Genomic DNA, 23,568 nt, shown 5'->3' on the forward strand with positions numbered 1-23,568 from the left:
GCTGTGGAAGAAGAGCAGAGATCTCCGGGCAGGTGTGAGGGAAGAAGGGATCCTTGGAGTGTGACGGCTGGGGTGAGCTGAGGAGGCCGGGTGCATGGGAGTGGAATGTTGTCTTGCAGGTGACAGGGAGACAGGAGGGTCCCAGACAGGGAGTGGGTGGGGGTGGAGCTGCAGCCACAGAACAGACGTCTGAGCTGGGCTGGGGCTGTGGGGACCCGGAGGAATCCCTCAAGCCTCTGCCTCATCTGTCAATCTCACGAGCCCACCTCATCTGTAGCCTGCCATCCCCACCATTGTGCCTCGCCCCAGCCCCCAAGTCAGGGCCACTGTCCTCTCTGGCGTGGAAGACTGCAGCAACTTCTTTACCTGGCTCCCACCCCGTCCATTCCCTGTAAAGACACAGCCAGAGGCGGCTTTCAAAGTGTTGCCATTTTGAAAAACGCACCTCTCTGGCCAAGACCCTTCAATGGCACCCACTGTCTTCAGCACCAAGGTCATAATTTCATGTCCTGGGAGCCAAGGCCCTTTCCAGCTGAGCTGGGCAATTTACGACCCCAGTCACCCTGTCTGTGGCTTTTGTCCCAAGCCACCCCTGTTCACCACAGAAACGCTTCCACTGTAAGGAGCAGGTGAGTGCCATTGTGCTAGGGCGCCTTTCCCAATCCTGCGCTGGGCACCTGCTTTGTGGCAGGTGCTGGAGATGATCAAATGTCCTGGGCTGGTGACAGCACTCGGTCAAGGGCAGGCAGAGCCCTGAAGTCAGGAGAGCTCCGGGCTCATTGGCCAGCTGCCACCCCCACCCTTCCACCCACTCCCTGCACCTGCCCTCTCCCCTTCCTCACACCTGCACCTGTGACTCACCTGTACATATTCAAACCTGTCCCAGGGATTGGCCCAGTGCCAGGCGAGGCTGGAGATAGCAACAGTCTAGACGGTGGCCAATGCCCTACAGCTCTCCTAACAAGTCCCCTTAACACAGCCTCTGATGGGCCGAAAGGGACTGAGAATTAAGTGGTCTTCAAAAAGTTATTCTCAAAACATACTACTTGAGCAGGACACCAGGCTCCACATAGAGGGCTGGACACAAAGATCAATCCTCAAAGAAACCACAGATTGGCGGAGAGAGAAACAGGTTATAGCAGCAACCAGTTTACAGGGGCGCCTTGGGTGCCAGGCCCTGTGCTAGGTAGGGGCTATACCCCATGTTGTTGATTGCATTTTACCCTCACAACACACCAGAGGTATAGGCATCGTTAGCATCCCCAGCTTACGGAGGAAAAAGCTCAGTAAGTGCCTTGCTCCGGGTCACGCAGGAGGGATCCACTCCCTGGCACCAACAGCTGCTAGCCATCGGGAGTAAACAGCGCTGGGAGAGGGCACCCTCCAGTAGCAGAAACCCGCCCCAGCTGGAGGAGGCAGAGGCAGCTACACCAAAAGAAGGAACAATGCCAGGCCTCGGGGCCTGCAAAATGGCAGACGGGGCAGCAAGGACGAGCCCAGTGCGAGGGGCCAGGTGAGCCAGCCCTCAGAAGGTGGGGAGACTGATCCCCGATCACTTCTGGAACTCCGTAGGAGGAACCTAGAGAATATTAACTCATGCGGTGGAAAGGCAGCCTGAGAAAACGCTGAAGCGAAGGGGAATGAAAAGCTGCTGGTGTGTACTCTGGAAAGGAATCTGGCTCAGGGATGGTGGCAACCTAGGGGGAAAGTCCAGCTCTGTCCACAAGAGGGCTCCTGGCAGCAGGCAATGAAGCCCACCTGAGGAGTGGAGTGGGGACTGTCGCTGGTTCCCCCAAGCCTCTTGGGAGGAAGGCTAAGAAGGAGACATGCCTAATCTTGAAACTGACCCTGAAATACCAGCAGTCAGAAACAAGCGGAGATGGGCAAGAGACATGTTTGCTTCCCAAGATCTATCCCCACCTCAGGACAGTCCCCATTCTGCTGAGAAACACCAGTTAGCAGGCTCTTGGATGCTGCCCTTGGTAACACATAAAAAGACTTTCCCTTCCTAAACTTCCAGAGGGACAGATTGTTCACAGTTCCCAATTCTTTGTCTTTTTTCTTTTCCGAGATGGAGTCTCGCTCTGTCACCCAGGCTGGAGTGCAGTGGCGTGATCTCGGCTCACTGCAACTTATGCCTCCTGGGTTCAAGCGATACTCCTGCCTCAGTTTCCTGAGTACCCGCCACCACACCGGGCTAATTATTTGTATTTTTAGTAGAGATGGGGTTTCACCGTTAGCCAGGATGGTCTCGATCTCCTGACCTCGTGATCCGCCTGCCTCAGCCTCCCAAAGTGTTGGGATTACAGGCATGAGCCACCGCGCCCGACCTCTTTGCTCTCTTTCTGACAAAGGTAACGCACCACTACTTTTTCTTTTTCAGGTTGATGTAATCTATTGGTGAATAACGCATTATTTCAATGATTGTCATTTCCAGAATTCTATTTTCAAATCTGCCTAGTCATTTTCAGACTCTTTTTGCTCATTGTTTTTCAGTGCCATCTCTAGAGGTTTCATATTTTGTATTCTGTATCTGGTGCGCTTTTTTTTTTTTTTTTTTTTGAGATGGAGTCTGTCGCCCAGCAGGCTGTAGTGCAGTGGCGAGATCTCGGCTCACTGCAACCTCTGCCTCCCAGATTCAAGCGATTCTCCTGCTTCAGCCTCCTGAGTAGCTGGGATTACAGGCGCCTGCCACCACACTCGGCTAATTTTTGTATTTTTAGTAGAGACGGTTTCATCATGTTGGCCAGGCTGGTCTCAAACTCCTGACTTCGTGATCTGCCCTCCTCGGCCTCCCAAAGTGCTGGGATTACAGGCGTGAACTGCTGTGCCCAGCCTGTATCTGGTGATTGTAATATCTGAAGTCCCAGGGGTTAAATCAATTATTGTTCCTGTTGACTTTGCAAATAATGGCTCATTTTCTTGAAGGTTCAGTAGTGTTTCCGGACAGCTTATAATTGGTTGACACACAATATTGATCTTGAAGGTCCTTAATTATCTTAATTTCTCAGCACCAGGATTCCCTGACTTTCCTTCAGTATAAATCTGACATGTTACAGCTAAGTTTTTAATTTTTGTTGAGACGGGGGTCTCACTATGTTGCCCAGGTTGGTCTCAAACTCCTGGGCTCAAGTGATCTCAGCCTCCGAAAGTGCTGGGATTACAGGTGTGAGCCGCCACACCCGGCCCAGTTTTTCTTTCTTTTTCTCAAGCAGGGACAGAGCTGTTTCCAATTTAGTTTCCATTGCAGATGGGCAGATTTTCCCTGCCGCCTTTTCATGGTGCCAAAGGTGCTGAGCTACCTGCCTTTGTGGAAAGGCCCCAGTTTTGTTTCTGTACTTTGTATATGCTCAAAACCAAGCCTCATACTGCGCCTAGAGGCAGTCTCCCTCCAACTCTTGAGTTCTTAGAATGTCCTATCTGTGACCTCAGCAATGCAGTTAAAAGTACATTCATTATAATTTATCTGGCATCTGGGTGTTTTGTGGTCACGAAGATTTTCAGCCTGCCATTTCTATGGTACATTCCCTTTCCACCAACATAGTGCTCTTGTGCAGGGCTGACAGTCCCATGGCTGAGATCTTGTCATTGTTCTAGGTGGGCAGATTACAGTGCAGCCCAGAAAGGTTTGCAGTTGGCACCACCTGCACCAAAGATCATACAGCCAAGCCCTAGGCCACAGGCTAGCCCTTCTCCCCGTCTCCAGATCTAGTAACCAGTCCCTCTCCCCTTGCATTCTAGCGGATTGTGAAGCTAGTGGTGCCAACGAGCCTCTTGGGCAAAGCTGTTCAGGAGAGGCGGGTCTGAGGGAGAAGCACAGATGGGTATTTGAGTGACAGAAGTGAGGCCTCAGCTCACCAGCTGGTAAACTGGACTGGCAGCCTGAAATTCCACACACAGGTGTGCCTGCACCAGCCTTAGGGTCACGGAAAGTACCACCCAGGGGCTGCTGCAGGCAACGCAAGCTGTTGGGCTTTTAGGGAGAGTAGTTTGTACAGATTTCAAGGATCCAAGAAATATTCAGTATCAAAAACCCCCACTTTGGAAAATTATCCTAGGGAAATAAATAATGCAAAGGAAGAGTATGCATAGAAGATGTATGCCATACTGGAAAACGTGAAAGCGATCCAATTGCCCAACAGAAGTTGAAGAGTTAAAAAAAATTATGGCCTCAATTAAATGATGCAACCATTAAGCAAATAAATTGGAAGGCAACAGTAAAATTACCTGTGATTTAACATCAGTGTCATAAGGACATAAGTGAGTATTTGACAAGTCCAGGTATGTTAACATTTGTGTTAAAATTTTACAAGAAAATACTTAAGTTACTAGAAAATATATCCACAAGTCCACCACCCTGTTCAGGCAGGACAGATGGTCAGATTCTCTGTGGTTCATTTTTCCTTATTACAAGATAATTTGGCAGGGTGCAGTGGCTCATGCTTGTAATCCCAGGACTTTGGCGGGGGCGAGGCAGGCAGATCACTTGAGCCCAGGAGTTTGAGATCAGCCTGGGCAACATGGTGAAACCCCGTCTCTACAGAAAATACAAAAAATCAGCCAGGCATGGTAGCCCATGCCTGTAGTTCCAGTTACTTAGGAGGCTGAGGTGGGAGGATTGCCTGAGTCTGGGAGGTGGAGGCTGCACTGAGCTGTAATCGTGCCACTGCATTCCAGCCTGGGCAACAGAGACCCTGCCCCCTCCCCACAAAACAAAACAAAACACCACTTAAGAGAGAAGAAATAACAGGGAGTGTCTGGAAGCTGTTGTTGGCCCTTGACCACAGGCCCACTGGTGGGCTCCAGCAGACAGGGCCTGGTTCCCACAGGGCACTGACCAGTTGGTGCAGCTGGCTTTCCAGAGAGGCCAGTTCCAGGCACATGGGGTGCAGACACCCCCTGCTTCATGCCCTTGGGCGCTCTTCAGGCCACGACTAGAACCAGTTGGGGCCCCTCTCTTCCTCTTCCTCAAGGATTTGGGAATTAGGGTGAGGGGACTCTTCCTAGTGTAGGGACCACCTTTCCTCCCGGTCCCATTGCAGCTTGAGGCAGAAAAGGAATATAGCCTTTTTATTGACTACTTTAAGTAGAACAAACTAAATACATATTTAACAGTTTTGGTTCATTTATACAGTACATTAAATAAGTTATGCACAGAGTTAGGTAACAAAAGTTCCTATCAGAGTAAAATGACAAAGCACAGAAAAACCAGACTCTAACGCATTCTGTGGGTGGTTTCACATTCATCATCCCCCTTTAAAAACCACGCGTGGAGGCTTCGTTTTCTATTTATTTACATTATTGGATTTCTTTTGTGAGTGGAGCCTTTGTAGCCTCGTGAGGAAGTTGGAAAGCCACGTTAAGGGGACTGAAGCCCTCTTGGCACAGCAGCCCTTTCACTCATTCGCCTAATGCTTATTGCTGCTTCTCTGCCGACTCCAAGGTCCCTACCTTGGCTGTCCCCAACAGACACCAGCGCACATGCCCTATTTGGTATAAGCATCACTGAGTGTACACTGGGCAGCCGTAGGCTCGACCAGATGGGTCTGTGAGGGAAGCTCCACCTCGGGGGCTGTGGAGGGGGAGGAGGGGACGCAAGGCCCGCCCCTCAGGCCTCCTAACCTTCTCCTAGCTCACGATGGAAAAGGTCACCTGCACCATCATCTTTGGAAATGAGCACGTCGATGCCCGAGGAAAGAGGCAGGCAGTCAACGTTTTGGTTTCACAAGAACCACAGACACTCCAGAGTTGGAAGGGCCCTGCAGAGCTGCTGGCACAGCCGCCACCGCAGTCTGCGCAGGGCTGCTCTCGACAGCTGGCCATCTGGCCCGTGCTTGAACAGTCGATGCTCCGCTGGCTATTCTTCCATTTGGTTCAGACATGCTACCACCCAGTTTTCTGCAAACAGCTTTAAAAAAAAAATCTAAGGAAGCTGGTTTGGTCTACTGACCTGGGAGCCTGGAAATCTTGTTTCTAGTTCAGTTCTGAAGAAAGCCTCCATGAAGTGTTCTATTTTCAGTGAATTATTCAGTTCTACAGTTTCCAGGACAGATGGCCATCCGGCCATTCTGTTTTCATTTTGAAGAGCTCACTACCGTACAATTCCAGCTGTGCTGAACCTTCAAACGCACTTGTTGCGATATCCTCTAGAACTACCCAGAACGATGTCTATACCCTTCGCAAGCAGGTGACAAGCCAAGGCTTACTAACTCTGGGACAGGGCTGTACAAAGTAAAGCATGGATTTTCTGTCTGGAAGCTGAAGATGTCAAGTTGACACCAAGCAGTGATGAACTCCTGGTGACTTTCTGGCCCAAATGGGCAAAGGAGATCCAAGCTGCAGAGAGTGGGCAGCAGTCGACGCCAGGTGTGGACTTGTGGGAAGATGTGTCCTGTTTCCAGACATGCATTTCTAACCTGGCACTGCCCTAGAAATAATCTACCCAATTGGTGACCCCACGGTCACCCAACCGTGCCTGAGCGCATCTGCTAGAGCACCAGCCCTGGAGCTGCAGGGCCCCCCAAGTGTGGAGTGCCCCACTTCCCGAGGTGGACTGCCTAGGCCTAGGCTTAAACAACTTCTTGAGTCACCTTCCCCACTGGATGGAGTCAGGCACAGTGCAGGCAAGTGGGAACAAAAAGGACAAGCAAAGACATGAAACCCAGCCAAGAAACTCTGGGGACATCTGGCATCTTTGGTCTTCTCTGGTCCCTGCAATCATTCCTCACTTGGCCGACCATAGCGTCCCACAACTCATCAGTGTTTCTTGGCAGGTGGTGCTGAGCACTGGTCTCACCCTAGACATGTCTGGCTGATGGCCAGTCACATGTTGCATCTGCTTTTTGGTTTCTGAAGAGCCTGCGCTTGACTGATACCTTCTGTACCACCATGCCAGCCCCTCTTTGCCTTTTATGTCACTGCAAATATTAACTGTAGAGGTCAGTCGTCTAAGCAGCCCGAATTTCCACTCCCCACCTGGTAGCTGAGGTGCTGTCAGCAGAGGCTGGGAACCACACAAGGAACCTGGATTCGCTCCTGCATCTCTAGCTGCCCACCCCGCCCCAATGGTGCTGCTCCTCCTGACCAGAGAGTTGGAGAATTTCAGAAAGGGATTCTTGAAATGCGAATAGAAGGTCCTGGGCAGAGGCCCTCGTGACTTCTGTGTGAAACTGACCAGAATTAACACAGCAAAAGGTTTGCAAACTGAGCTTCAGTGTGGAATACTGCCCAGGTTTGCAGATCAGCCTCTGGGCAGCACATGAGCAGGGTGGAAAAGCATTACAAAGATTCAGAAAATGAAACTGTCACAGGGCCAATCAAACCACAGCCCACAGAAGTAGGCCAGGCCCTGCACACCAAACCGAAGCCTTAGCCACAGAAATGAGCATCCGGCCCTAATAAATATTATTTTGGTGGTTTTGGCTCCTTATTCCAACCAGTAAAAGCATGAGCTACCCTGGCTAGTTTTATGGCCACTGGAGATTTTAAAAACCTGCTTAAGACTGGACACAGTGGCTCATGCCTGTAATCCTGGCACTTTGGGAGGCCGAGTTAGGCGGGTCACCTGAGGTCGGGAGTTTGAGACCAGCCTGACCAACATGGAGAAACCCCGTCTCTACTAAAAATACAAAATTAGCTGGGCGTGGTGGCAGGTGCCTGTAATCCCAGCTACTCAGAAGGCTGAGGCAGGAGACTCGCTTGAACCTGGGAGGCAGAGGTTGCGGTGAGCCGAGATTGCACCACTGAACTCCAGCCTGGGAGACGAGAGAAACTCCCGTCTCAAAACAAACAAACAAAATAACAACAAAAAAACCTGCTTAAGGTGTTAATCCAGCAAATCCATGAAAAACCAGTAAGCTGGTGTAGAGGCTCTGTGACCTCCTTGTGAGACAGCCATGTCTCATACAAATATGGCCCTGTCCGGGGTACTGACTCCATCCACCTTAGTCAGAGTTCCCCACCAAGGACTGTGGCTTAAGGAGGCAGATGGGGGTAGGGGATACCCATGTATTAGGCTGACTGGAAAACTGTGGGGCTTATGTGTTCCATAGCAAAGGAACATGATTCTCTGCTGTTCTTTCACTGGTCACACCTTACTTTAGGCAATGGAAATCTAGGCATTTTAAAGGTGTAGTGCACTAGGTTTCTTTGTAATACTGAAAATGCTTGGTTAGAGTAAATTAGGGACTTGAAATTCTTTAATTTTGTTTTTTGTTTGAGATGGGGTCTTGCTCTGTTGCCCAGGCTGGAGTGCAGTGGTGGAATCTCGGCTCACTGCGACCTCTGGCTCACAGGTTCAAGAGATTCTCCTGCCTCAGCCTCCTGAGTAGCTAGGATCACAGGTGTGTGCCACCACGCCGGGCTAATTTTTTTTTTTTTTTTTTTTTTTTTAGTAGAGACAGGGTTTCACCATGTTGGCCAGGTTGGTCTTGAATTCCTGACCTCAAGTGATCTGCCTGCCTCGGTCTCTCAAAGTGCTGGGATTACAGGAGCGAGCCACTGCGCCCAGCCAGGACTTGAAATTCTTAAAGTAAGATGTAACTGTATGCAAGGACAAGGCTACCTGTGTGGATCCCTTTTCCTTTATGGTACTGACAGCTTTTATTTTAGACTCTGGTCAGTGCACAGAAGGTTGAGATTTAAACTTGTGCTTCAAAGGCCAGCTGAAGCAGGGCCAATCAAACTTACTCCAACTGATTTCTGGGTGTGAGAGGATGCTAGAGGCTCAAAGATGGAGAGCAGGAGGGGTCCTCAGACTCCCATCAAAAGCAAAAAGACAGACAGGGCATGGTGGCTCATGCTTGTAATCCCTGCACTTTGGGAGGCCAAGGCAGGTCACCTGAGGTCAGGAGTTCGAGATCAGCCTGGCCAACATGGTGAAACCCTGTCTCTACTAAAAATACAAAAATTGGCTGGGCGTGGTGGTGGGCGCCTGTAATCTCAGCTACTCGGGAGGCTGAGGCAGGAGAATTGCTTGAACCTGGAAGGCAGAGGTTGCAGTGAGCCAAGATCATGCCACTGCACTCCAGCCTGGGCAACAGAGTGAGACTTTGTGTTAAAAAACCACCACAACAACAAAAAACAAAACCCAAAAAGACAGGGAAGAATGTGAGAGGCAGTTCCTAACATTCTGAAAGGGATATAGGTGATGTCCCATTTGAAAATGGGAAGCTAGGAAGAAAAATTGATCAGCTTTTCCCAAAATGGTTCTCACATTTCATAAAACCTTTCTGATGAGCTCAAGGAGGGACGCTATCAGATAACACAAGAGAAGGAAACAGAAGTTGTGTGCCTGATGATAAATCAACATAGTAGATATAATGACCTGTAACTATGAGGTCTGAAGAATTCTTTGAGGTCCAGGAGGGCTTTTCAGATGAGACCAGGCCTTGACCAGTGGGGGCAAGTCCTACCAACCTGCCACAGCACGTCCAGCAGGACAACTGTGGCTCAGCAGGTGCCAAATGGAGCCCATGGGCAGAAGATGCCCACAGAATTCCAGCTGTGTGTGGTCTGAGATAAAAGGACACAGAACAAGATGACTGTGCAAATAGCCAAGTGGTGGAGGAAGTTCTGCATTTCCAAGAGATGATCCGCTCAATAATTTGACGATACTAGTTTGGCCAACATGCTCAGAGGGAACAGACTATCCACAACTGAGCCTCATTCTCTCTCAGATCAATCCATGTGCTGGAAACTATTTTCTGCACAAGCAAAATCAAATGAGAAAAAAAACGGGTCCCAAACTAAAGTAGCCAGCAAGGTTGGAAAATCTTGTCCAAAATAATCTGTGACGTGGGGGAAGTTTTATTTGTTTATGTTTTTGCTACTACGGGTGCTTTTATTGCAACAGTGACTTCTTTCCTGTGGACTCTGAGATCTTAACAAGTCTGAACAGCAGGGTTGAGAAGAGTCCTGAATGCTGCCTGTTGCTTACCCAAGTCCCCGTGGGGCCAATCAGTGTCATCTGCTGAGGGTGGAGATGGGGCCGAAGGAGCTATTCAGGGGTGAAGCAGGCCGCTCCCTGACCGAGGGGCCTCCTCCACAGCCTGCTGCCTGCCGCCTCCAGCCTGGCTGAGCACATTGGACAGTCTGCTATCTCGGGGAGGGGAGCTGGTGGTCTACATTGAAAAGGGGCTGGCTGAGTCAGCTTCAGTGGAGAGAGGAACAAACCAAGAAAGCCATGGAGGAGGCAGCTCGGGCCGGCTGCCCATGTGCAGAGAATGGCACACTGGCTCCACAGACAGCAAGTGCCCAGAGAGGCTGTGGGGCGTTATTATTCAGGCTTGGACTCTTCCTGCCTCCACTTCATTTCTTGCTGATGACCCGGCAGCTACATGCACAGGTTCCAACAGCCAGTCCCTCAGCCCAAGCACTCTGTGGTGCTGAGCAGCCATCAGGGTAAGTAGAGTCCGGGGCTCAGAGTCCGCTGGTGTCGATAGCTGTCACAGAAGCAGGTGTTGAGGAACGCGATGTGGTTGCCGAGGTCTTGTCGAGGGCTGGGCTGGGCACGCTGCAGTCAGCGGACCTGGCAGAGGAGCCCCTGCCTACAGGAAGCAGCGGCCGGCCCTGGCTGTGGGGGCTCTGGCCATGCAGGTTCTGACCACAGAGGCGGTGGTGCCGCTCCCAGTCCTTGTGCTGGCAGAAAGAGCCGCAGTATCGCGCAATATTGCAACCACTGCATGTCTCGCTGGCTTTGCGGCCACAGTTCCAGCAGTTCTGCAAGATACAGGCATCAGTTAGTGGTTGCTGGGATTGAGGGGCAGGCTTGCCATTCATTCCCCGCACAGTAAAGCAAGGGGTGCATGTAGAGAACCCCAGTTTTGGAACTACATACACCTGTGGTCAACTCCTCCCTCTACTGCTGTTTAACTATGAAAAATACTGCCTTTCTGAGTTTCCTTCATCTGTAAGACAAGAAAACTACTTCCCTGCAAGATGACAGGAACAGTGAAATGAGGTGTGTGTGTGAAAATACCTTACACAGCACCAGCCTGAGGCAGGTGGCCAACTCTCCTGCTTAAGGCTTGGACTCATCTTTTGACTCATCTTAATAGTCAGAAACCAAACCAAACTCTGTGCCAGGGTCTCCCCCAAGACCACATGTCGAACATTTATCCTACTCCTTTCTGCATGTGCCAATGCCATGCCTGGCTAATTTTTGTAATTATACATATATATATAATAGAGACGAGGTTTTGCCATGTTGGCCAGGCTGGGCTTGAACTCCTGGGCTCAAGTGATCTGCCTGTCTCGGCCTCCCGAAGTGTCAGGATTACAAGCGCCCAGCTGATATTGCTTCCCTCATTAGAGAATAATCTTCATTGTTTTTACTGATAATCTGACTCAACCAAGGCTGCTGCTGCTGTTTTGTTTTTTGTTTTGGAGACAGGGTCTTGCTATGTTGCCCAGGTTGGACTTGACCTCCTAGGCTCCAGGGATCCTCCCACACTCCCACCTTAGCCTCCTGAGTAGCTGGGACTATAGGCATGTGCCACCACGCCTGGCTGATTCTTTAATTTTTTGTAGAGACAGAGTCTTCTTATATTGCCCAGGCTGGTCTTGAACTCCTGGCCTCAAAGGACCCTCCCACCTTGGCCTCTTAAAGAGCTGGAATTAGAGGCATGGGCCACTGTGCCTGTTCTCTAATAACTATCAGACCAATAGGATAGGAGCTGCTATACTCATTGAACAGAGATGGAGACTGACTCCTTTAAGGGTATACTGCCAGTGTGTGTGAGAGGGAACTCGGACTAGAAGTCAGGGCTCCTAACCTCCAGTCCTGGCCTCCTGCCTCCCCCTTACCAAACCACCTTTCACAAGATGAACAAGAAACTCCAGGGATACCTGCTAAATTTCAACAAGAATATTCTAGCTGAATATTCTTGATGGACGAGAATCAGCTGTTTTGGTCCAATGCAAACTCATCCAAAGGATAGGGCCTCTATCCCTTCCCTGCTTTTGAAAGTGATTTTGCAGGGATAGGTGCAGGTGTGCACCTCATCTGGAGGCTGCTTTGTGGCTTATTTAAAATTACAATTCCTTAAAAGCACAATTCTCAAAACGGAGAGCTGGGATTTAAATCTACGCAGTCTAGATCCAGGATCTATGCTCTAAGCCAAAAGCTATACTCTTTCTTTGGAGACAGACATAGTTAAAGATAAACACAGAGATAAAAGTAGATAAATAAGGACAAATACAGATACTGATATGGATGGCTATACATACACAATTAAACATACAGAACAGAAACAGATATATCACTCTCAAAAACAATTCTCTTTTTCCCCCTCATCTTGCCATCGTCATCACCTTTTTTCTTCTTTTTCTTTAAAGAGATGGGGTCTTGCTCTCCCACCCAGGCTGGAATGCAGTGTTACAATCATGGTCAGGCTTGCACCTCCTGGGCTCAAGCGATCCTCCTGCCCCAGCCTCCAAAGTAGCTGCACTACAGGTGCGTGACACCATGCCTGGCTAATTTTTAAATTTTTTTTTTTTTTGGCAGAAATGGGGTCTCACCATCTAGTCAAGGCTGGTCTTGAACTCCTGAGCTCAAGTGTTCATACAACCTTGGCCTCCCAAAGTGCTGAGATTACAGGCATTGGCCACTGCACCCAGCCTCAAAAACAATTCTAAAGAAAAAGGAGGAGGAGAGGCTGAGCGTGGTGGCTCACGCCTGTAATCCCAGCTCTCAGGGAGGCAGAGGTGAGAGTATAGCTTGAGCCCAGGAGTTCAAGACCTGCCTGGGCAATATAGCGAGACCCTGTTCTCCACACACACACACAAAAGACAAAGGAGGAGGAGAGAACGAAAAGGGAGGGGGATTAAAGAAACTATTTTCTCACAATCCATAGTATCTGTATTGAAGAGCTATAATGAGGAATTTCACCACATCCTCTGTGATAGCCACATGGTATTTAGGCATTTTCATCTGCACATTGCCATGTGTGACAGTACGATACTGAAATGGACCATTTAAATGACAAGAAAATAACATTTCTATTGTTTATTTAAAAAAAAAAAAAAAAGCCCATTTGTAATCCCAGCACTTTGGGAGGCCAAGGTGGGTCGATCACTTGAGGCTAGGAGTTCGAGATTAGCCTGGCCAACATGGCGAAAGCCCATCTCTATTAAAAATACGAAAATTAGCCAGGCATGGTGATGCACACCTGTAGTCCAAGCTACTTGGGAGGCTGAGGTGGGAGAATCGCTTGAACCCAGAGGTGGAGGTTGCAGTGAGCCAAGACCGCACCATTGCACTCCAGCCTCGGTGACAGAGTGAGTGCTGAACTTCAAGAGAATGTCCCAAAGACAGCCGGTCTCCCATCCAGTAGATGAGATCTACCTACTTACAGAAAGAAACTGGTTTCTTGTTTTAAAGCTGAAAAATGACTGAAAAGAAATTTACAGAAAAACTGCATTAAATTCAAAAGGGCTGTTCTCATGTTGTCACAGATTGTTTACTTTTTCAGTTTGTTGATTTTTCTCCTCACTGTAGTACCCAAGCGTCCTGTATAGAACCATCACCAAGTCCTGGGCCCTGGGCCCTGGGTCCTGGGCAATCAGGCAGATATACCCAACCTGTTACTTCAGTCCACAAACCAGCTATCCTATTTGTAAAAAGCCTAGGTGCTGGTCAGGAGATAGAGACCATCCTGGCTAACATGGTGAAACCCCGTCTCTACTAAAAATACAAAAAATTAGTCGGGCGTGGTGGCGGGCACCTGTAGTCCCAGCTACTCGGGAGGCTGAGGCATGAGAATGGCGTGAACCCGGGAGGTGGAGCTTGCAGTGAGCCAAGATTACACCACTGCACTCCAGCCTGGGGGACAGAACGAGACTCCGTCCAAAAAAAAAAAAAAAGAAAAAAAAAGGCCTAGGTGCTATAGGACCCTGCACTTTCTTACGTACTCCTGTATCCTGACTTCAGCACCAAGGGAGTATATCAGTTGCATTCCCTGAGCCACAGTCTCCTCATCCGCAAATTAGGGCCATTGTGAGACTCAAAAAGAAAATATACAACTTTGCTGGGTGTCTGGCACATAGTAAGCCCACTCCGTCAATGCTGGTCATCATCATCATCGTGCAATTACACAAACTCTGTCTTTAGGGTGAATTCTCAAAATTTAAACCAATATATTGAGCCTCTCTCTCTCTATATATATATATGTGTATGTATGTAAAAATACAATGTAATAACGCACTATCTGGGCATGTAAAAGAGTCTTAGAGTGAGAACCAAAACTCTTCTGGCACTGGATAAAAATTATCCTCATCGAGCTCAAGAGTGGACTGCCTGTGTCTTCCTGCCCAGCGTATGAGAGGAAGGCAGCGGGCATGGTCACTCCAGCCGCTCACCCCGGCCCCCAGGGCACAGAGCTCTGACCTCCGTGGACTCCTCTTGCTCGTTGATGACGAGGAAAGCGTCCTCCGCGGCCTGCCGCTTGACGTCCGCTATGGTTTGCTCCATTCGTGCTCTCTCTGTTGCAATCACTTCAAAGGCTTTCTGCTCTGCCTCAGCGACAGCCTTCTGTACTTCTGACATGGCCTGAATTTTCACCTTATTCACAGCTTCTTCTAGAAGAAAGTGACAGTAAAATCAACTGGCCGATAAATCTTTTCCCTCCCATCCCACGGCAATTCTAAGTAAGGAGAGAGCTGACACAAAATGATCTTTTCTAAAACTCCACAGGGAGGAACACATGATCTTCACACTCACGTGTCCATCCATGCAGGTGCTGGCTGGGTACCGAGATGGAGGTGGGCAACGAGCTAGGGCTGTGGACGCAAGTGACTAGACACAGGCCACACTCTCCTGACTGCTTGTGACCAAGTATGAAAGTGTTTCAGGTGCCATCGTGTATGTCATTGTAAGAGACTAGAGTTCCAAGGAGAAAAGTGATCAGCTCTTCAGTGGGCAGGGGAGAATCAAGACATGTGTTTTGCTTGAGATGGCAGAAGGAAATGAGTTTTTGCAAAAAGTCTTGCATGCCAAACTAAGAAATTTGACCTTCTTTTTCTTTTTTTTTTTTTGACACAGGGCCTTGCTCTGTTGCCCAGGCTGGAGTGCACTGGTGCGATCACAGCACACTGTGGCCTTGACCTCTCTGAATCATGATCCTCCCACTTCAGCCTTCTGAGTAGCTAGGACTACAGGTGTGTCCCACCATACTCGGCTAATTTTTAAATTTTTTTGTAGAGACGATGTCTCACTATGTTGCTGAGGCTTGTCTCAAACTACTGTGCTCAAGTGATCCTCCTACTTCAGCCTCCCAAAGCGTTGGTGTTAAAGTGTTATAGGGGTGAGGCACCACCCCCGGCTTGAACTTATTTTCTTTTGTTTTTTTTTTTTTGAGACAGAGTCTCGCTCTATCGCCCAGGCTGGAGTGCAGTGGCGTAATCTCTGCTCACTGCAAGCTCCGCCTCCCGGGTTCACACCATTCTCCTGCCTCAGCCTCCTGAGTAGCTGGGACTACAGGTGCCTGCCACCACACCTGGCTAATTTTTTGTATTTTTAATAGAGACAAGGTTTCACCGTGTTAGCCAGGATGGTCTCCATCTCTTGACCTCGTGATCTGCCCACCTCGGCCTCCCAAAGTGCTGGGATTACAGGCATGAGCCACCGTGCCCAGCCAGCTTGACTTTATTTTCAAAGGAAACTCCATAAAGGATTCTATGCAAGAGGAAGATTAAAAACAGAGATAGCAACTGGGAGGCTGGTGCAATGATTGAACTGATAGAAGAGGCTGAATTTAGGCAGGAGTAAGTGGCACTGAAGAAGGGATGAGGCAGAAAAAGGTTGGGAGCATCGAAGGGCCTGGAAGTGGAGGTGAAAGAGAAGAATGGTAGAGCTAGGCAATGAAATGGACAGTCCAAAGCTAGCGTGGAGGCAAGTGAGAAGGCGGAGGTGCCTCTGGGGCATCCAGGTGTAAATGGCCAGGAGGCAATTAAATAAATAAGACTAGGTGGAGAAACATGGGCTAAAGACATAGATTTGGGCAGACTGCCAAAAGCCCTGGGTTTTTAAACCCTGTCCACTTACCATCATCCTACTTGGTTCCTGATCACTTTCTCCTATTACCAATGCCCTGCTTGATTTCCCTAATGTAGACACTGCAAAATAACACATTCCATGTGTTTGAGCCTCAGCCCAATGAGAATGTGAATGTGAAGTCCCAAAATACGTAGCTCCCTACATAAGTCCACAGGACCAGACAATCCAGAAGCCTAAGGACACTCCCTCACGGTTTACCTCTTGCACATGGCACAGGCTCAAGGGAGGTTCAAACACAGAGTTCTAGGCTGCCATGAAACAACTTTCCATCTTATGGCTCTTAAGAAAAGAAAATCTTCACCCTAGAGGCCAAGAACCTTTCATAAGTCTCTTATCAGATGCCTCTTACTGAGCCAGTGTAACAATGCTCTCAGGTACATTTTATCCCCTCAGCTTAAGCATGAATTAGTAATCATCTCGGTTTGGCTAGCTATCTTACTGGAGGTCATCTAAGGTCACACATGGCACTGTAGCAGAGCAAGGACTCAAATCTAGCTGGCCCAACACCAAAGTTGGGCTCTTAACCATAGTTAACCAAAGGTATCTCCCAAATAATCAAAGTCACTAGTTTAAAAGAGATCTTGTGGCTGGGCACATTACAGGCTCACGCCTGTAATCCTAGCACTTTGGGAGGCCAAGGCGGGTGGATCACCTGAAGTCAGGAGTTCAAAACCAGCCTGGCCAATATGGTGAAACCCCATCTCTACTAAAAATACAAAAATTAGCCGGGCATGGTCGGGGGTGCCTGTAATCCCAGGTACTTGGAAGACTAAGGCAGAAGAGTTGCTTGAACCTGGGAGGTGGAGGTTGCAGTGAGCTGAGATTGTGCCACTGCACTCCAGCCTGAGCAACAGAGCAAGACTCTATCTCAAAACTACCATATAAAAAAAAAAAAAAAAAAAAAAAAAGAAAAGAAAAGGCCAGGTGCGGTGGCTCACGCCTGTAATCCCAGCACTTTGGGAGGCCGGGACAGGCAGATCACCTGAGGTCAGGAGTTCGAGACCAGCCTGACCAACATGGAGAAACCCCGTCTCTACTAAAAATACAAAATTAGCAGGGCATGGTGGTGCATGCCTGTAATCTCAGCTACTCAGGAGGCTGAGGCAGGAGAATTGCTTGAACCTGGGAGGCAGAGGCTGTGGTGAGCTGACATTGCACCATTGCACTCCAGCCTGGGCAACAAGAGTGAAACTCCATCTCAAAAAAAAAAAGAGATCTTGTACATAGTAATTGTTCTCTCACCTTATGATTATCTTCATTTCCCAAAATTCTATTCCACTTTCTGTTAACATAATTTATATTTTCCCATTTTCAACTGCAAGGATTTTTACAAGTTAATGTAGTTTTCCCCCAAATTGTTTTTAATGGTGAAATAATACTTTTTTGTACAGTGGCACAGGGGCTCAGTGCAGCCTTGACTTCCCATGGTCAAGCGATCCTTCCCCCTCAGCACCCCAAGTAGCTGGGTCTGCCCACCTTGGCCTCCCAGAATGCTGGGATTACAGGTGTGAGCCACCCCACCCTGCCCATACTGTTGCTTCTTTAATAATTTGTATTTAAGTCTGGACCCTTTGCTTTTGAAAGGGAACATTCAAAGGCATGAAAGTGAGGAATGAGGCTGGGCGCGGTGGCTCACGCCTGTAATCCCAGCACTCTGGGAGGCCAAGGCGGGTGGATCACCTGCGGTCGGGAGTTCGAGACCAGCCTGACCAACCTGGAGAAACCCCATCTCTACTACAAATACAAAATTAGCCAGGCGTGGTGGTGCATGCCTGTAATCCCAGCTACTTGGGAGGCTGAGGCAGGAGAATAGCTTGAACCGGGGAGGCGGAAGTTGCAGTGAGCTGAGATCGCACCATTGCACTCCAGCCTGGGCAACAAGCGTGGAACTCCATCTCAAAAAAAAAAAAAAGGAAAAGTGAGGAATGATTCCAAGAATCTGCAGGTACTCACTTAATTTCTTATATAAGCCTCTGATCAATTACTGAGTGTCATCAACAAGGTCTTTTAAAACTGTCAATAACGGAAGGTTAAAGACAAGGGGTTATCAGATATGCTTTATCTTACATTATCCTGACTACTAGTAAGGAAAAATATTTTGCAATATGTTTATTTGTATTTCTCATAGCATAATGTGTCTGTTCATATCTTTTGTTTATTTGTTTACTACTGTCTAGATGCTCTTAAAAGAGTCTTTATGAATGTAGGTATTATATTTTTGTAGAAATAAATTTTATCTTAGTAAGAAAACCAAAAGTTGTATTGGACTTAAAAAATGAAACTGGGATGGGGAGGCAAGAAGGGAAAGAATGCCAATATTTGGATAAGGCTGACATTAGTGATGCGAGGTTCATCCTCGAACTTACAAAATAGGCAGTCCCCACCCTCCTTTATTCTTGTAAAAAAGGAGGCCTACCAAGAACAGCCTTCACTATGGTAGGCACAGAGAAGGTGAAAAAAAGCACAGGGGGATTACAGAGCTGTGCCCAGAGCAGAATTTGGGCACAAACGTGGCAGCAGTGTGAACACAGTATATTGTAGACACCAGTGAAGAGATCAGGCAAAATGAACTCTGTTGCAGGCCCAGAAACAGGGCATGTCAGCAGGTACTAATTGCCTCAGCGTGACCCAGGGGAAGAGTGTGAAAGGGACTGGAGGGAGCTATTCCAAACTCCTGACCTGCAAAGTAAGAAGACAGGTATCAGGAGACATGCAGGACAAGCCAGAGTGGGAGAGGCAGGAGCCTAGAGCTCTATGAGGAGCAAGTTATTATACAACCAAAGGTCCCAGTTACCAACCATTCACCCGGTTATCTGTTCTCTGCTCCCACAAATTAGTGAGTATGCATGACCTACGAGCAGTCAGACACATACCTGTTTTTTTCCAAAACTCCACAGGTACATATCCTGTACCTGGCCTGCTGTTGAATTCTCTCTGAGAATCTGCAGAAGAGACATAAAAAGCATAGGGTCAGAAGCTGTCTATGATCAGCAGTTTTATTTTTGATCAGATTTCTCATTCACCACTTAGACTCAAACATATATTTCATTTAGTATAAAAAAATTCTCATATAAGGGCTAAAAACCAGATTATAAAATAGTACAGTAAATATTTAGTTTTAAAACACACACCCCCATCAAATGAACAAATTAACAGTATTTCAAAGTGGTGAGATTAAAAGTGATCTTCACTTTCTTCTTTTTACTTACCTATTATGTCCTAATTTTTTCCCATATAAACATGGGTTTTTTTTTTTTTTTTTTTTTTTTTTTGAGACGGAGTCTCGCTGTCGCCCAGGCTAGAGTGCAGTGGCGCGATCTTGGCTCACTGCAGGCTCCGCCCCCTGGGGTTCATGCCATTCTCCTGCCTCAGCCTCCCCAGTAGCTGGGACTACAGGCGCCCGCCACCACGCCTGGCTAATTTTTTGTATTTTTAGTAGAGATGGGGTTTCACCATGTTAGCCAGGATGGTCTCAATCTCCTGACCTCGTGATCCACCCGCCTCGGCCTCCCAAAGTGCTGGGATTACAGGCGTGAGCCGCTGCGCCCGGCCAAACATGGGTTTTTAAGGTACAGTATCCCCTAAAATATAAACCGTATAAACATAAGTGCACACAGATTTTTCTTTTTGTTTGTTTGTTTGTTTTGAGACAGAGTCTCAGTCACCCAGGCTGGAGGGCAGTGGTGTGATCTTGGCTCACTGCAACCTCTGCCTCCTGGGTTCAAGTGATTCTCCTACCTCAGCCTCCCGAGCAGTAGCTGGGAGTACAGGTGTGTGCCACCCTGCCTGGCTATTCTTTTTGTATTTTTAGTAGAGATGGGGGGTTTCACCATGTTGGCCAGGGTGGTCTCATTCAAAATTTCTATGTGTTTCAAAAATTTCAAAATAAAACATTAGGAAACATTATCTTTAAATATGTACATAGAAAATTCTACAAGAATACATTAATTGCTAACCATTGAGCCTATGGAAAAATGTAGGGGGAGGAAAGGCAGCATTTTTACGAATTACTTTTTTGTGTGTGACAGGGTCTTGTCTGTCACCCAGGCTAGAGTGCAGTGATGCAGCTGATCGTTAGCTCACTGCAGCCTCGAGCTCCTGGGCTCAGGTCATCCTGCCTCAGCCTCTCGAGTAGCTAGGACTTTAGGCATGTACCACCATGACTGCCTAATTTCCCTTCTAAATTTTTTGCACAGACAGGGTTTCACTATCTCAGGGTTTCCAGGCAGGTCTTGGATTCCTGGCCTCAAGTAATTTTGCTGTCTCAGTCTCCCAAAAAGCTAGGATTACAGTTATAAGCCATTGTGCCAGGCTGCTCTATGTAATTACTTCCAATTCAATCTCAAATTCTCCTCCTGTTGTGTAAATCTTTTATAAATTTCATTTTCTTAAGGAAATCTCCAGCAAGGTTCTGGGCTGTTCCAGCGTGGACTGGGTGCTTTAGTCTAGGCCTGCTTTGCCACTAATGCTTGGGGGCTCTCCTTCACCAGCCTAGGGATTCCTTTCCTTCCTTTCTTGTGTTGGATGCTCTTTCAGGAATTCAGTGTCTCCCATTTTCTGGTTTACTTTCACACAGCAGATACCGTGGAGAAAGGGTAGGCAGGAGGCGCATTTTTTGAAAAATTGTAGGTTACTAATCTAACACTTAATTGTTTTGGTTAAGTATAGAATTCTAAATTAAAATAATTTTCCTTCAGAATTGTCTTCCAACTTTCAATGATGCTAAATGACTAAGTCTATTTATTTTCCTGTGTTGTCTACTTGGTAGACTGATTCAACCTGGAACTGTCTTGCAGGTCTTGGTAATTTTTTGGAATTATTTCAATAACTATTCCATCCTCTCTACTTGTTCTGCTCACTCTTTTTGAAATTCATGATTTGGATATATGAGTTGGGTAGATTTCTAATGTTCTTCTCTTTTTCTCACCAGAGATACTAACAATGCTACATTATTGGTAGTTTTCTTTTCCCTGAAGAGCTACTATTAATTCCCATTTCTGTTTATTTCAGTCTCCAATATTAGAGGCTTACCTCTAGAGAGTGGTCACCCTTAATTGTGCACACATGTCACTAAAAAGCTGCCTGGAAGCCCTGTGACAGTGAATGAGGTCCATTTGATGTGGACTTAACTAGAGGCAGTCTTCCCAAACTTGCCCGCTTATTGAACTCATTAAACATATATATTCAGATTCTTTTTTTTTTTTTGGAGATAGGGTCTTGCTCTATTGCCCAGGTGGAGTGCACTGGCACGAACTCAGCTCACTGCAAGTTCTGCCTCCTGGGCTCAAGCCATCCTCCTACCTCAGCCTCCCAAGTAGCTAGACTAGAGGCACGTACCACCACAATCAGCTAATTTTCATATTTTTTGTAGAGACAGGGTTTCACCATGTTGCCCAGGCTGGTCTTGAACTCCTGAGTTTAAGCAATTTGCCAGCCTCTGCCTCTCAAAGTGCTGGGATTACTGGCGTCAGCCACCACAGGTGGACTATATTCAGATTTTTGAGTCTCAGAATCATAACATCCAGAAGGGCCCAGAATGTGAGCTTGACTGTCATTCTGAGGAAAAACTGATAGCTGATTAAGTATTTTTTTCTTTGTTTAAAAATTCGGCCAGATGCAGTGGCTCATGCGTGTAATCTCAGCACTTTGGGAGGCCAAGGCGGGTGGATCACCAGGCCAGGAGTTCGAGACCGACCTGACCAACATGGTGAAACCCTGTCTCTACTAAAAATATAAAAATTAGCTGGGCATGGTGGCACGCACCTGTAATCCCAGCTACTTGGGAGGCTAAGGCAGGAGAATCACTTGAAGCCAAAAGGCGGAGGTTGCAGTGAGCCGAGATTGCACCACTGTACTCCAGCCTACGTGACAGAGCGAGACTCTGTCTCACACAAAAACAAACAAACAAACAAAAAAATTTTACTTGCAAAATTAGATGGCTGACCAGTTCATACAATATTAACATACAATATAATAAAAATATTAATATACAATTTAATATCATAAGCCTGAGTTCTGGAAACAGAACAGTACCAGCAACCCCAAATCCCTAAGAGGAAAGTCATGGCAAGCCATAGTAATATTTAAATAATGCTAGCCAGACTGACAATCCTGTCCCAAGAATAGATGTAGCTAGAACTCACTAACTCTGCACGCTCCACCCACACAGCCAGAGGAAACCATTCTCCTGATCTCTGTGATAAGCATTGTCTTCTTTTCCTTATGGTTTTTGCACTTATTTATGCATCCTTTAGTAACACCTAAATACATTCCTTGCTGCCTGAACAAAATCTGTTTGTGAAAATCTCATTGTGAATCATAAATTTTCAGGTAGGGAAACCTACATTGTATTAATTTAAATGGGAAGAGTAATAATGCCATCTAAAGCCTCTAGTCAATTTCTCTCCAAATCACCAAACCACTTTACTTCAATAACTATCCACAGCATGGATTTCTGCATAACCCAAGACTTTTATTTATGTATTTATTTAATTTAATTTTTTTTTTTTTTTTTTTTTTGCGACAGGGTCTCATTCTGTTGCCTAGGCTGGAGTGCAGTGTGTGATCTCGGCTTAACGCAACCTCCGCCTCCCAGGTTGGAGTGATTCTCGTGCCTCAGCCTCCCAAGTAGGTGGGAGTACAGGCATGTGCTACCATGCCTGGCTAACTTTTTTGTATTTTTAGTAGAGACAGGGTTTTAACATGTTGGCCAGGCTGGTCTCGAACTCCTGGCTTCATGTGATCCACCTGGTTCAGCCTCCCAAAGTGCTGGGATTACAGGTGTGAGACACTGCACCCAGCTAACCCAAGACTTTAAAAACACTAATTACTTGGCCAGGCATTAATCCCAGCACTTTGGGAGGCCAAGGCGGGCAGATTACTTGAGGCTGAGAGTTCGAGACCAGCCTGGCCAACATGGTGAAACCTCATCTCTACTAAAAATACAAAAATTAGCTGGCTGTGGTAGGGCACACCTGTAATCTCAGCTACTCGGGAGGCTAAGGCAGGAGAATTGCTCGAACCTGGGGAGCAGTGAGGCAAGATCGTGCCACTGCATTCCAGCCTGGGTGACAGACAAGACTCCGTCTCAAACAAAAACACTAATTACTTATTTAAAAGTCACTGGTGAGGCCAGGCACAGTGGCTCATGCTTGTAATCCCAGCACTTTGGGAGGACGAGGGGGCTGGATCACAAGGTTAGAAATTGGAGACCAGTCGTCTCTACTAAAAAAAAAAAAATCATTCTCAGTAAACTATCGCAAGGACAAAAAATCAAACACCGCATGTTCTCACTCATAGGTGGGAATTGAACAATGAGAACTCATGGACACAGGAAGGGGAACATCACACTCCGGGGACTGTTGTGGGGTTGGGGGAGGGGGGAGGGACAGCATTAGGAGATATACCTAATGCTAAATGACGAGTTAATGGGTGCAGGAAATCAACATGGCACATGGATACATATGTAACAAACCTGCACATTGTGCACATGTACCCTAAAACCTAAAGTATAA

At 47.4% G+C, this 23,568-nt stretch overlaps 1 protein-coding gene across 10 annotated transcripts in view; it reads right to left on the reverse strand.

Annotated features, from left to right (window-relative positions):
* Positions 1-5,286: 5,286 nt before the first annotated feature.
* Positions 5,287-23,568, reverse strand: part of CBFA2T2 (CBFA2/RUNX1 partner transcriptional co-repressor 2) — a 159,569-nt gene continuing 141,287 nt past the window's right edge. For 9 of the 10 annotated variants that reach the window (XM_032142991.2, XM_058433204.1, XM_032142994.2 and 6 more), the window contains 3 exons: positions 18,928-18,996; positions 14,387-14,577; positions 5,287-10,719 (listed from right to left, as the gene is read on the reverse strand). In XM_032142991.2, coding sequence (XP_031998882.1) covers positions 10,420-10,719; positions 14,387-14,577; positions 18,928-18,996 — 560 coding nt within the window. In that variant the 3' untranslated portion in view covers positions 5,287-10,419. The remainder of the gene's footprint in view (positions 10,720-14,386; positions 14,578-18,927; positions 18,997-23,568) is intronic. The other variant, XM_032142992.2, reaches the window with a different exon arrangement.

This window comes from Hylobates moloch, unplaced genomic scaffold (genome assembly GCF_009828535.3).
Source record: "Hylobates moloch isolate HMO894 unplaced genomic scaffold, HMol_V3 SCAFFOLD_21, whole genome shotgun sequence".
In the NCBI taxonomy this organism is placed as follows: Eukaryota; Metazoa; Chordata; class Mammalia; order Primates; family Hylobatidae; genus Hylobates; species Hylobates moloch.